At 34.3% G+C, this 13,284-nt stretch overlaps 4 protein-coding genes and 1 pseudogene across 6 annotated transcripts; 3 read left to right on the top strand and 2 right to left on the bottom strand.

Annotated features, from left to right (window-relative positions):
• Positions 1-429: 429 nt before the first annotated feature.
• On the bottom strand, positions 430-5,730 carry LOC126671796 (chlorophyll a-b binding protein 40, chloroplastic-like; annotated as a pseudogene).
• On the top strand, positions 3,191-4,169 carry LOC126671794 (norbelladine synthase-like). The gene is made up of 2 exons (XM_050365602.2): positions 3,191-3,482; positions 3,634-4,169. The coding sequence occupies exons 1-2, from the start codon at positions 3,299-3,301 to the stop codon at positions 3,924-3,926; spliced, it is 477 nt and encodes a 158-aa protein (XP_050221559.1). The 5' UTR covers positions 3,191-3,298; the 3' UTR covers positions 3,927-4,169.
• Positions 5,731-5,833: 103 nt separating the features above from the next.
• Positions 5,834-9,358, top strand: LOC126671793 (norbelladine synthase-like). Of its 2 annotated transcripts, none has more exons than XM_050365599.1 (3): positions 5,834-6,062; positions 8,599-8,804; positions 8,882-9,358. In XM_050365599.1, exons 1-3 carry the CDS (start codon positions 6,031-6,033, stop codon positions 9,184-9,186), a joined length of 543 nt encoding a protein of 180 aa, XP_050221556.1. In that variant the 5' UTR covers positions 5,834-6,030; the 3' UTR covers positions 9,187-9,358. The 2 variants fall into 2 exon arrangements, with proteins under 2 accessions (XP_050221556.1, XP_050221557.1); XM_050365600.1 differs by having other exon boundaries at positions 8,366-8,804.
• Positions 9,359-9,774: 416 nt separating this feature from the next.
• On the bottom strand, positions 9,775-11,852 carry LOC126671791 (THO complex subunit 7A). Of its 2 annotated transcripts, none has more exons than XM_050365598.2 (3): positions 11,715-11,852; positions 10,903-11,530; positions 9,775-10,153 (listed from the first exon to the last, which is right to left on the bottom strand). In XM_050365598.2, exons 2-3 carry the CDS (start codon positions 11,491-11,493, stop codon positions 10,022-10,024), a joined length of 723 nt encoding a protein of 240 aa, XP_050221555.1. In that variant the 5' UTR covers positions 11,494-11,530; positions 11,715-11,852; the 3' UTR covers positions 9,775-10,021. The 2 variants fall into 2 exon arrangements, with proteins under 2 accessions (XP_050221555.1, XP_050221554.1); XM_050365597.2 differs by having other exon boundaries at positions 11,737-11,851.
• Positions 11,853-12,705: 853 nt separating this feature from the next.
• Positions 12,706-13,189, top strand: LOC126675448 (transcription elongation factor 1 homolog). The gene has a single exon (XM_050370089.2). The coding sequence runs from the start codon at positions 12,785-12,787 to the stop codon at positions 13,061-13,063; it is 279 nt and encodes a 92-aa protein (XP_050226046.1). The 5' UTR covers positions 12,706-12,784; the 3' UTR covers positions 13,064-13,189.
• The last annotated feature ends 95 nt before the right edge of the window (positions 13,190-13,284 follow it).

Below are 13,284 nucleotides of genomic sequence, written 5' to 3'. Positions count from 1 at the left end.
ACATATATATGAATTAATTTCTGGTCACATTACCCTACTCAGGTTAAAGATCAATTTTTTCTGTCGCTTATTTTGGATTTTTTTCTTGTTTCAAGAACCCTAGGATTTGTGATGACACTAAAATCATTTGATTTGGAGTGGTATAAAATTCAATGCATAAAGTCAGCATGTGTTAGAGTGAAATTTATCACTGTGGATTGTGGATAGAACTTGATCAAATTCAACCTTTTTAGTCTTATTCAAGTGAGAAATGAAAGAGACGATATGATTGCGTTATCATACTATATAAGTCATAAGAATTTATTGTGATGCTTAGGAAAGTTATTAGCTTTGCTTGGAATAATTCATGTATGGTATTTCAATTCATGTTCATTGAATTCTTGAAAGTTTATGTCCTATGGAGCATGACTTTTTTTCCAGTTCAAAAAGTTGAATTAATATTTGATATATTGCCATGTTTCCTGCACTTGTAGTCTACATTAATTTACATCACATTATATAAAACCCCTATACATTGCTTCACTTTCCAGGAGCAAAGTTTGTGGCAAATGCCCAGGCATTGTTGTTCACTGGGTCTGCTAGGTGGTCTGCCAAGTTCTCTATTGGTCCCTTTCCTGTTACTATGGCTTGCACAAAGAATCCGAACATTGAGAACATGGCGAGCCTTCCGTTCTTGATCTCCTTAACCTTCAATTCGGAGAATGCTTCTGGGTCTTCAGCCAAATTCAAGGGGTCGAAGCTTCCTCCTGGATAGATTGGGTCTGTGATCTCACCTAGTGGACCACCTGCCACTCTGTAACCTTCAATAGCACCCATCAACACAACTTGGCAAGCCCAGATAGCCAAGATGCTTTGTGCGTGGACCAAGCTCGGGTTGCCCAAGTAGTCAAGACCACCCTCGCTGAAGATCTGGGATCCAGCCTTGAACCATACAGCCTCGCCGAACTTAACACCATTGCGAGCTAAGAGCTCGGGGAAGACGCATCCGAGGGCTCCAAGCATGGCCCATCTGCAGTGGATAACTTCGAGCTCACGGTTCTTGGCAAAGGTCTCTGGGTCAGCAGAGAGCCCAGCAGTGTCCCAGCCGTAGTCACCTGGGAACTCACCAGTCAAGTAGGATGGAGCCTCACCAGAAAATGGACCCAAGTACTTAACACGGTCTGGGCCGTACCATGGGCTACCGGAGGAAACAGACTTGGAGGCGGTCTTCCTCATTGAGACACGGCCATTGCCCATGAGCTCAGGGGCAGAAGGGGAGAGCTTGACTGTCTTTCCGGCGAATGATGGGGAGGAGAGCGACATGGTTGAGGCAGCCATTGATTGACGAGGATTGAAGTGATTCGTATGAAAGCTAGTGAATTGCTTGATTACTGTGTGTTTGGTGCTTATGGTTAGGTGTTCATGGTGTTGCTATATATATGGGATGTAAGAGAGGGCCCTTATCTTAGACAAGATATAATAGTGAAGTCTAATTGGTTGGTGACATTTAAGAGGTTGATTTTGTTCATCCTACTTGGCCTTCTCTGCACCACAATTAGTAGTTGCTGCATGCTGCTGGTGCTATAACGTATCTAAAATCTCAGCCATAGTCATATGTGGTATCTGCAACCAATAGAGCATTGCCATGTGTGCTTTTGGATATACAGCTTGAGTAGCACCAAGACTTGTGAATTATTTTCCAAGATCAGGTCCACACAGAATGCATGGTGATGAATTCTTTTACAGGTAATTATCATTTAAGATTGGCTTCATTGATTTAACTGTGACATCTTATTGCTTCTTATTTTACCTCAATCAAAATAAATCTGATTTTTGAATATTCATGCTATTATGTATCTATTTCAGGAAAATCCTGCATAAGCTTAAAGATTCGATTCCTTGTAAAATTTGCATATGCATCTGAAAAAGTTGAATTATCCATAAGATAGACTGTTTTGTTTGTCTTTAGTAGAGAAGATTACAATAACATTAGAAGACCGATTTAAGGACTATATTAGATAAGGTTATAGTGATTCCACGTAAACAACGAGTTTTAGTAGTAATGTCATTAATATTATCATCATTATAATAGAAATTTTTTAATGAGAAATTTCTAGAAGAAACTTCATCTTCATCACCTTCAAATTCTTATATGAGTTGAGTTCACTAGCAACCTTGGGTTTTATATTATGTATCACTAACTAGGATGCACGGAAACCTTTTCTAGGGTGAGTTTTCCCGTTTCGGAAACGTTTCCGTTTCGGAAACGTTTCCGTTTCGGAAACTCCCAGAAACTCTTCGGAAACGTTTCGGGCCCGTTTCTATAAATACTAAAAATTGGAAACTCGTTCCTAAAAGGAAACCCGTTTCCTATAAAATTCTTAAATAGTTAAAAGACCCTAAAAAAAAATTTACCTATAAATAGAAAGACCAAATCAATTACCTATATACTTTATATTTATGGAATTTATTGATATGTTATATTTATTATATATTCAAATATGGAAATTATTGATATGTTATATTTGTTATATATTCAAATAATTTATCTTATGAATTGTTATAATAGTTTATTTATATAAAAATAAATTTTTATAAATATAATTTAATATATATATTATTGTATAAATGTATAACTTTTAGTATTTATAAATATACCTCTATATTTTTGCTATTTACACGTTTCCCCCACGTTTCCGTTTCTTATATTTTGAAAAAATCCGTTTCGCCGTTCCCGTTTCCGTTTCAGTTTCCGTTTCCGTTTCCGTGCAACTTAGATCACTAATAATCTTGAATCTTTTAACAGATATTTTAAATGGACATCTTAATTATATGCTGCAAATTCTTTCTACTATATACCATGATATCTTTCAATTAAAAGAAACTACTCCATGTAATACTTTTGGCCAAAGATTTTTATCTTGCAGAAGTTCACTGTTTACTGTGAAAATTGTTTCATCCCTGAATTTTAAAATATTATTACTTTCCTCCAAACATTTTACTAGTTTTTATTTTACTGAAATCCCCCCCTGTTAAGGGGATTCTAAAATTTTAAAATTTCAAACACTTAATTTGAGTATTTTTTTTTATAGATAACGTGGAACATTTTGTTTCTTTATTTAATTCCAGATGCAAGGGGACAAATATAATTCTATTGTCTAGATCTAGAAGAGATGGCATATTGCCGGCCATAGGAATTATCACTTAGATGTAGACAAACCAAAATGTGACAACTACATAACTGAACGGCAATTGACTTCTTTAAATGAACCCTGAAATATCACAACCTTGAAGAATCAAAAGGAAAAACCCATCAACAATGCGAGGCCAACAATCAGTAGAGACTCCGATCGGAGTTTCAGCTAGTATAGCTTGGGATGCATACCGTGGACTTCAGCTCGGAAGACTTGTCAGTGAACTTCTCGGTGATGTTGTTGGTAAAGTCGAACTTCTAGAAGGCGATGGAGGTGTCGGCACTATTATGAAACTTACATTTCCTCCTGGTAATTTACTTCTTTTTATGGTTAATTAGATTCACTTCATAAGATTAGATCAAAATTCTTGTTTTCTATTAGAATTTTGAAAACTTTATACTTATAGGTTTGTCAAACTTTATAGGCTTGATGAAGATACTGATTTGGTGATGTGTGTTAGGAACTCCTGGGATTGGTTATATGAAGGAAGTATTTACAATGATGGATGATGATAAGCGCGTGAAGGAAACAGAAATGATCGAAGGAGATTTCAAGGATATGGGTTTCGATGTTTATCATATTCGGTTGGAGATTATCGAGAAAGATGATGAATCGAGTGTTATCCGATCTACTATAGAGTATGAGATTGATGATTCCAAACCCGAGCTTGCTTCTTTGGTCTCTACCAAGCCGCTTGAGCTTATGGCAGAGACACTTGGGAAGCATCTCATTCAGAAGAAATCAACCAAATGAAGTCTGTGACGTCTACTTCCTCGAGAAGATAAATGTATATCTCGGAAACGCGAAAATGGAAAATAATCAAAATAATGTATCTTTTTATAAGAAATGTATGATTGGATAAATTTCCGTGCAACATATAAGAACATTTGTAGTTGCTATATTAAACTTTAAAGTTGCGGCAAAAAGTCTTATATGTTCTGTTTTTTTGTATCCAGCTGCTTTGTATGGAATATCTACTTCTATTTCGCACACAAACTTGATCTAAAAGTATCCGAGTTTCACAATGTTTGACGGTGTTAGCGAAAAATTAACGGAAAGGGTTTACTGGCCATAAAATAAAAACTTAGGATGTTTATTGACTGAAAATAAAATTTAGGAGTTCTGTTGTAAGAAGTCCAAAATTCAGGGGCTATAGGTGATTATTAACCTCCAATTTCCATCTTGTTCAGCTTCTTCATATTCTTTGGAAAGAGATTGATCATCTTGTTCCCCAAAATTGAATATTGCAGAGATTGTTATAGCATTTAACATCAACCAATTGTTTTTTATTTCATTTCCTTTACTCGAATCGTGAGATCGCTCTCTCCAGGTAATATCTACGCAAGTTTATTTCGTTTAATTTAATTTCTTGACCTAATTAAATGGAAAATGTTTATCAGATCTCTAAATTTTGTGATGTTGATTCCTTTTTCTACTTTATATGCTAAGCTACTACACTAGATTCTTGTAATTGCACTTTTAGGTTTAGATGAATCTTTGAATTTCAATCCTTTTCTGCTCACAGTTTGTAGCTCAATTTCCAAACTGATAACAAATAGAATAAGAAGTCGGATTTATAACAAATGGAAAAAATGAATTTATATTACAATCCAATGTTTCCTGCAATTCTTGTAGTCTACAGTAATTTACATAAAATCATACAAAATCGCTCAAACTTCACTTTCCAGGAGCAAAGTTTGTGGCAAATGCCCAGGCATTGTTGTTCACTGGGTCTGCTAGGTGGTCTGCCAAGTTCTCTATTGGTCCCTTTCCTGTTACTATGGCTTGCACAAAGAATCCGAACATTGAGAACATCGCAAGCCTTCCGTTCTTGATCTCCTTAACCTTCAATTCGGAGAATGCTTCTGGGTCTTCAGCCAAATTCAAGGGGTCGAAGCTTCCTCCTGGATAGATTGGGTCTGTGATCTCACCTAGTGGACCACCTGCAACTCTGTAACCTTCAATAGCACCCATCAACACAACTTGGCAAGCCCAGATAGCCAAGATGCTTTGTGCGTGGACCAAGCTCGGGTTGCCCAAGTAGTCAAGACCACCTTCGCTGAAGATCTGGGATCCAGCCTTGAACCATACAGCCTCACCGAATTTAACACCGTTGCGAGCCAAGAGCTCGGGGAAGACGCATCCGAGGGCTCCAAGCATGGCCCACCTGCAGTGGATGACTTCGAGCTCACGGTTCTTGGCGAAGGTCTCTGGGTCAGCAGAGAGCCCAGCGGTGTCCCAGCCGTAGTCACCTGGGAACTCACCAGTCAAGTAGGATGGAGCCTCACCGGAGAACGGGCCCAAGTACTTAACGCGGTCTGGACCGTACCATGGGCTACCAGAGGAGACAGACTTGGAGGCGGTCTTTCTCATTGAGACACGGCCATTGCCCATAAGCTCAGGGGCAGAAGGGGAGAGTTGGACTGCCTTTCCGGCGAATGATGGGGATGAGAGAGCCATGGTTGAGGCAGCCATTGAGCGGTGAGGATTGAAGTGATTTGTTTGAAAGCTAGTGAATTACTTGATTACTGTGTGTTTGGTGCTTATGGTTAGGTGCTCATGGTGTTGCTATATATATGGGATGTAAGGGAGGGGCCTTATCTTAGATAAGATCTATTAGTGAATTCTAATTGGTTGGTGACATTTTAGAGGTTGATTGTGTTCATCCTACTTGGTCTTCCCTGCCCCACAATTAGCAGTTGCTGCATGCTGCTGGTGCTATAACGTATCTAAAATCTCAGCCAAAGATATATGGGTTACCTGCAACCAATAAAGCACTGCCATGTGTGCTTTTGGGTGTAGAGCTTCAGTACCAACAAGGATTGTGAATTATTTGCTGAGATGAGGACCACATATAATGCATGATGATGAACTCTTCTACTTCTACAGGTAATTATTCTCATTTAAGACTGACTCAACTGATTGAACTGTTTGAATGGACTCAATTAGTATATCTGATTTACATCTTATTGCTTCTTATTTTACCTTCAACCAAAATTAAGTTGATTATTGAACTTTTATGCTATTATGTATTTATTTCATGAAAATCTTTCATTTGCATTTGAAAAGGTTGAATTATCAATAAGATAGACTCTGTTTTGTTTGTCTTTGGATAGAGGAGGTAACAGTTACATTTAAGGAGTACATTAGACATGGTTATAGTTATTCCACGTAAAGAACGAATTTTAGTACCAATGTCATCATCATCGTCATATAGAATCGTTTTTAATAAGAAATTTGTAGAAGAAACATCATCACCTTCAAATTCTTAATGAGATAATCAAAGAAATGCTTGACATATTACTGAAGAAGTTGCTGGCAGCCACCCAGTAGCAGATAAATGAGTTCACTAACAACCTCAGCTTTTATATCATGTGCCATCAACAAACTTGAATTTTTTGTACAGATATTTTGTATGGACATCTTAATTAAATGCTGCAATTAATGTCCAACCACTCTGTAAACTCTCAAGTTCTTTCTACTACATACCATCGTATCTTTCAATTAAAAACTACATATAACTCTGGCCAAAGATTTTTATCTTACAAAAGTTCACTGGTTGCTGTGAAAATATCATATGCAATGGGAAAAAATAGTACATAAACAACATAGTTGCATACTATTGATGAACAACTTGAATCTTCTGATTTAAGTAGCTAGATTATGCATTGTGAAATTGCATAATGTACACTTTCAATATGGACTAATCAAAAATCACGACATTCAAATAAATCTGTCACTTTCAGTTTCGTATATGAAAAAGAAGTCTTATTACCTATTCACAAAAAGTCTTATCACCTATTCCTCTTTGTTACCGTTGAATTTCAGAGTTAATTACTATTATTTTCATGAGTTTAGGTAAAAAAAAAACTGGTTCACTTCTGAATTTCTAAACACTAAGCCGGTGCCCGCTCGTTTTGCGGGTTTGATAATAAAATCTAAAACAAATATTTTTATATTATCTTATATGATACATGAAAAATTACATAGTAAAAAAGTTAAATAATTTTTTTCATGGCATGATTATATATAGTTGTAAAGTTAAGAACATATGTATAATATGACTCGTGCATATCACCACCAAGCAAATAAAGAAAAATAATATTATTCGGACATGCTTTCTAACTATAGATTAATAATTTGCATGCATTTATTCTCTTACAATAAAAACATATCAATTGAGCAGAAATCAACTATAAGTAATTTTATTTTTTGTGAAATATAAATATATTGTCATTTGAAAAAATCAAAAATACATACCTTACTTTTAGTGTCTTAGTGCATACATGTATATAAGATAAGAAATTATGTATAATAAATTTTGTTGATATTTCTCATTTATATATAGAAAAATAGTCTTTTAATATTTCATAACTTACAAATATTAAAAATATAAAAGACTTTTAAGATTTCATAATAAATGACTTTAAAAACTTATAATTAATTAAATTTATAACTAATTAGAAATAATAATTGATTTCATAATTTATAACATTAATGATGTATACAAAAACTCTTTAAATTTGTAAATTTTTAAACATTAATAAAATATATTAAACATTAGAAATATTCAAATATTCAAATATACAATATACTAAATATTAGAAATAAATTAGACTCTTTACATTTTAATTTCATAATTATAATTTTTTTTAAATGCAATGGATTTAAACCTTCATTTATTAAATTTAAAGTTACTTTTTAAAGATATATTTTATGTCATAATTAATAAAAGTAAATAATTAAACAAAACTTTTCAAATTCTATAACTTATAACTCTTTGAATTTTATAACTATGAATTTATTATGTGTTTAAGAAAAAGTTAATTAAATTATATAAATAAAAATTAAAACAAATTTGAATGTAGTTGTACACGTGGATGAAAGATAGGAAGACATTTGGCGAAATTGTGTGAAAATAGATATAGATATAGATAGATATAGATTACTATTCTCTCTAGATATTTTAATATTCTTTAATTGAAATCCCTTTGTTAGGGGGTAGTTATATAAAACGTAAAAGTCAAGGAGAAAGTAGCGAATTTTCAAAATTGAGGGGAAAACAACAATTTTTAAAATTGAGGGGAAAACAACAATTATTCCTAACTTTTAATAATATAATAGTTCATCCTGAAAGAAGAAGTTGATTATCTTTAAATTCCAATCACTTAATTTGAGTATTTTTTTTGTAGGAAAATGTTACTATTTTGAAATAAGAATAATTGATTACAAATTGAGTGTACACATAGAACATTATTTTTTCTTTATTCAATTCGAGATGCAAGGGGACAAATTTAATTCTATTGACTAGAAGAAATGACATAATGCCGCCATATGAATTATCACTTAAATGTTGACCAAACAAAATGAGACAAGTACATATCTGACTTCTTTAAAAAGATCCTTAAATATCACACTCTTGAAGAATCAAACGGAAAACTTCATCAACAATGCGAGGCCAACAGTCAGTAGAGACTCTGATTGGAGTTTCACCTAGTATAGCTTGGGATGCATACCGTGGACTTGAGCTCGGGAGACTTGTCGATGAACTATTCGGTGAATTTCTTAAAGTTGAAGTTGTAGAAGGAGATGGAGGTGTCGGCACTATTGTCAAACTCACATTTCCTCCTGGTAATTTACTTGTTTTTGTGGTAATTATTATTACTTCGTAAGATTACTTTTTATATTGATTCGGTGATGTGTGTTAGGAACTCCGGGGACTGGTAATATGACTGGTTATATGAAGGAATTATTTACAGTGATGGATGATGATAAGCGTGTAAAGGAGACAGAACTGATCGAAGGAGGATTCAAGGATATGGGTTTTGATGTTTATCATGTTCGGATGGAGGTTATTGAGAAAGATGATAAATCAAGCGTGATCAGATCTACTGTAGAGTATGAGATTGATGACTCTAAACCCGAGCTTGCTTCTTTAGTCTCTACCAAGCAATTTGAGCTTATAGCAGAGACAGTTGGGAAGTATCTCACTCAGAAGAAATCAACCAAATGAGTCTTCGTCCTCGACAGGATAAATGTATTGCTCGGAAACGCTGAAATGGAAAGCAATCAAAATAATGTACTTTGTTTTAAATCAAATACGTATGATTAGATAAATTTTCATATAACACAGACATTTGTAGTTTCTATATAAACTTGAAATTTACAGATGAAAATCTTTTTTATATCTTCTGTTATTTTCTTCAGCTTTGTAAGTCAGATCTTCACCTATTCCGCACACAACTTCATCTAAAAGTATCTGAGTGTCGCAAGATGTTCAAACTCTACGCTGTCGCTGCTATATATAATTTGCTACAAGGAGATGAATCAATACTCGAAAGATTCAAACCATCTCTCCATTAAAATTCAACTTCGAATTCGACTTGTAATTCACAACGCCAGGTCAAAACTCTAGTTTCAACAATATAACGTTGCTGATTCACCTACTCATTTTGGTAAGCACTTAACGGACTAGCTAAAACGATGACACTACCACAGATGTAGGTGCCACCATATTGACACACTTTCTGAACTGATGAAGGTTGGACAATTTTACACAAACATCACTGGGGTTCAGTATTCTATAGTCAGTAGAAAAGAAGACCAAGAATCAAAGAATACATTCAATGGAGAGCACTGGAAAATATTGTTGGGGATTGAAGGAGTATGAGATTTTAGCAAAATTTTGATACCTTGATACAGAAATGTGAAGGACATAGCCGCTATATGAATTCTCAATTTAAATGGTTGCCGATATATTACAACAGAAGGACAAAGCTCTCACATTTAACTGGCTATAAACGATGAAGGACTTAAAGAAGCACACCATCTTCCAAATGCAAGATTTACTAGTCAACAGCCATAGCTTCTGAACCACCATTTGCTTCCTCTGTCACATTTTTTGGATCTTCAGTTGCCATTCTCATCTCCTCAATCAAATTCTTCTGATCTTCCTCTATTGTATTTTGTAACTCATCTACCTACAAAGAAGAAAAAGTAAAAACAACAACGAGGATAACAGGTTAGGCATTTGATTGCATAGTAAAGGGCGTGACATAGCAAGACGCCTATCAAGCGCATACACAGAATACTACAGCTTTAATTCCATACGAAATAAGATAGAGCTGGAAATATTGATATTTCAAACAGTTGAGTTAAATCATCACTCTGTGCAATACTCCTAAGTTGCTACGTGCCTGCTACACATAGATAAAATCGTGAAGAACACCTCTTTTGACAAATCTGTTAGGAAAAGAAAGAAAATGGAAAGACCATTAAATTAAATTCCCTTCTGCTTCTTTAATACTCTAAGCTAGTGCATTTATACCAATGCTCATAAAGCTGTCATGCATGTTCTGTAACAACCACTTAGACTCCATACAAAACACCAGGCACCCCTTCAATTCTCGACTCAGCTGCTTTATTTAAATTTGATTAGAAGCCTCTAAAATCATCAGTGGCTCTAAGCTCTAATAAGTACCCTTCAATTCTTTAGATGCAACATCTAGAGTTCATAACCTAACAAGTATGTAATTCAAAACAAAAATTCTGATCACAAAGGAGAGGCAAATCTATGAAAAATGAGGGTTGGCTCTGAGTATTGAAACCTAAAATAGACTGACAATTAATTCAGGCAAAAAGACATAAACACAGAACATAAATACCAACAACATATAAAATAATGAAAACATACAAAACAAAGCAAACCATAGGAAAAACTGTCACATACCACATGCAGCAGAAGAGCAAATTGCTTCTTTCGAAGCTCCAATAATCTTGAACTGCCAGTATTCTCAGCCTCCAATGCAGCAATCTCTTTCTCTAAACTTTCTATAACTTTCTGTGTCTCTGACCTTGGTGGCTGCGTAGCAATCAACTTCCTAATGGCCTCACATTCTTCCTTATGCTGTCTTTCAATCTTACTTTCCTCGAGCTGTTTCTTTAAATCCTCAATATCTACCTGCGCTTGCGATATCTGCCTATTTATCTCATCGATCAGCTCGGTAAAATTCTCCTTCTCTCTCAAATTTGCATCGACAACCGCTCTACTTTTGAGCAAGGGAATCTCAAAAGTCGTTAACTCTTGCATGAAAGCTTTCGAAAGCCTAACACAATCATTATAATTATCATCGCCTTTTTCAACCTCGAGAACAAAAGACGTGAACTTCTTTTGAAGCTTCTTTAATGGAGGTTCACCGCGAGTAGTTGTTGTTCGAGTTAAAAGTCTATGCTTAATTATAATGTCGTCATCTACGGGGCTAAACGCATAGTTTGCTGTTACGGTTTCTCCTCTCCCTGAATTTTTCTTTCCTTTCAACATCTGATATAGGTAGCTCACTCAATTTTATCTCAAAACCCTATAAAATTGAAGAAACAAAAAATATAACATACCTAGAATTAAATTCTTGGTTCAAAAACATACATAATTTTTCAAGATTAACACAAAAACTTATCCAAATCAACACAAAAAGATCAAAGATCAAATTCAAACTGTAAGCAACTAAAATTCATATAAACTTTCAAATTAAAAAGAGAACGTACGAAATAATAAAGGATTCAGTACCGTTGCAAGTGAGTCAGGATTCAAAACCCTAATGTGAATGGTAGTGAGTTGACTCGAAATCAACTCGGAATTGAGAAATTGCTCTGCAATCTAATGTGGTGAGTATAGAAGCCCTAAGATGATATGAGATGATTGGTTTCTGTAATTGGACTATTTTGGCCCATTTAATGATTTGAATCCAATTAGTTGTTCGGTATTGGACCTGATGGGCCTGGCTAAAGAACTTCTTGATCCTAAATTATTGATCTTCAAAATGCACCTGAATATTCAAGAAATACTTTTTAAATATTGTTTGGGTAAGTTTAATTAATCTCAAATTTCTAGCTATTATTTGAAAACATACTATCCTAAATTATAATTTTTTTCTCTCAAAAAAATTATGATTTTGTTTGAATAAAAATCTATTATGGATTTATACATATATATTTCTCGTTCCACAAAGATTATTTGAATCTCTTAGTTGAATGCAATAGTTGACAAAATTTATTAGAAGCCGTACATATCGGTGTACATCGGTCGGTTCATTAGTAAAAATATGAAAACCGTAAGTTTTTTTTAATAAAAAGAAACAAAGAGAACAATTTAATTTGGTCTTTAGTTTAACCGAAATATAAAAATAATTTTTCTTTTCAAAAATTTTAAAGAGAAAAAAATTAAAGAAGAGTAATTAAATATTAAATATAAGAATCAAATCTATATATATATATATGAACAGAATTTCCCTATATTATATATATGTAATGTAATACAGTTTTTTCAGTTTTTCCCCTTTTTAAAATTGAAAAGGTAATCCAAACCAACCAAAAAAATTAGAAGTTCAGAACCGGCTCTTTTATTTAATTTTTTCGATAGGTTCGGTTTACTCATGAATCCTTTTCCCCTCAGGATTTAGCTATCATAAAATTTGCTACAACATTTATAAATAACACATATCCGTAGAACCCAAAACCCCACAACAAAAAACCCATCTCCAGGCAATTTATCAAATCAGACTTAAAAAAAACAATTGATAGACAGAGTTTTATTACTTTCTCATCAAGTCATCAGCATGGCGAGAAAGAAATCAAGACGCGCTGCATTACTTAAGAAGCCAATGGCACCGAAGAAACTGGACACCATCTTCACTTGCCCTTTCTGCAACAATCCGAACACAGTTGTATGCACTTTCGACAAGAAGACAATGGTCGGCGAGGCTGCATGCTGTGTCTGCAAGGCAAATTACATCACTGATATCAACTTTCTGACAGAGCCTATCGACATCTACAGCGAGTGGATCGACGAGTGTGAGCGGGTTAACACACCTACCAAAAAGGTAGTCCTTGTTTAGATAGCTAGTCTGATGCGTTTCTTGGTTTAATATATTTCTTTATTTGTTTTGTTTTGATGATTCTTGAAAGGTTTCTTGGATTGTACGTTTTGATAACTCTTGAATTGTGGGTTAGGGTTTTGATTTGATTGATGTTTTAGGTTTCTTGGTTATACTTATAGTTTTAATGTGGTTGTAATAATGTAGAGATCGTTTCTTTTTATCATGTTTCCAATATAATT

Source organism: Mercurialis annua, linkage group LG3 (assembly GCF_937616625.2).
Source record: "Mercurialis annua linkage group LG3, ddMerAnnu1.2, whole genome shotgun sequence".
In the NCBI taxonomy this organism is placed as follows: Eukaryota; Viridiplantae; Streptophyta; class Magnoliopsida; order Malpighiales; family Euphorbiaceae; genus Mercurialis; species Mercurialis annua.
Note: the sequence above shows the minus strand (reverse complement) of the source record. Positions and strands in the feature narration are given on the sequence as shown.

Excerpts from the sequence above, each read along its gene's own strand:
- LOC126671794 (XM_050365602.2), top strand. The coding sequence starts at position 3,299 with ATGCGAGGCCAACAATCAGTAGAGACTCCGATCGGAGTTTCAGCTAGT. Across the intron at positions 3,483-3,633 it reads GAAACTTACATTTCCTCCTG|GAACTCCTGGGATTGGTTAT; the intron begins GTAATTTACTTC and ends GATGTGTGTTAG.
- LOC126671793 (XM_050365599.1), top strand. The coding sequence starts at position 6,031 with ATGCATGATGATGAACTCTTCTACTTCTACAG. Across the intron at positions 6,063-8,598 it reads GAACTCTTCTACTTCTACAG|AATCAAACGGAAAACTTCAT; the intron begins GTAATTATTCTC and ends ACACTCTTGAAG. Across the intron at positions 8,805-8,881 it reads CAAACTCACATTTCCTCCTG|GAACTCCGGGGACTGGTAAT; the intron begins GTAATTTACTTG and ends GATGTGTGTTAG.
- LOC126671791 (XM_050365598.2), bottom strand. The coding sequence starts at position 11,493 with ATGTTGAAAGGAAAGAAAAATTCAGGGAGAGGAGAAACCGTAACAGCA. Across the intron at positions 10,154-10,902 it reads TTGCTCTTCTGCTGCATGTG|GTAGATGAGTTACAAAATAC; the intron begins GTATGTGACAGT and ends TCTTCTTTGTAG.
- LOC126675448 (XM_050370089.2), top strand. The coding sequence starts at position 12,785 with ATGGCGAGAAAGAAATCAAGACGCGCTGCATTACTTAAGAAGCCAATG.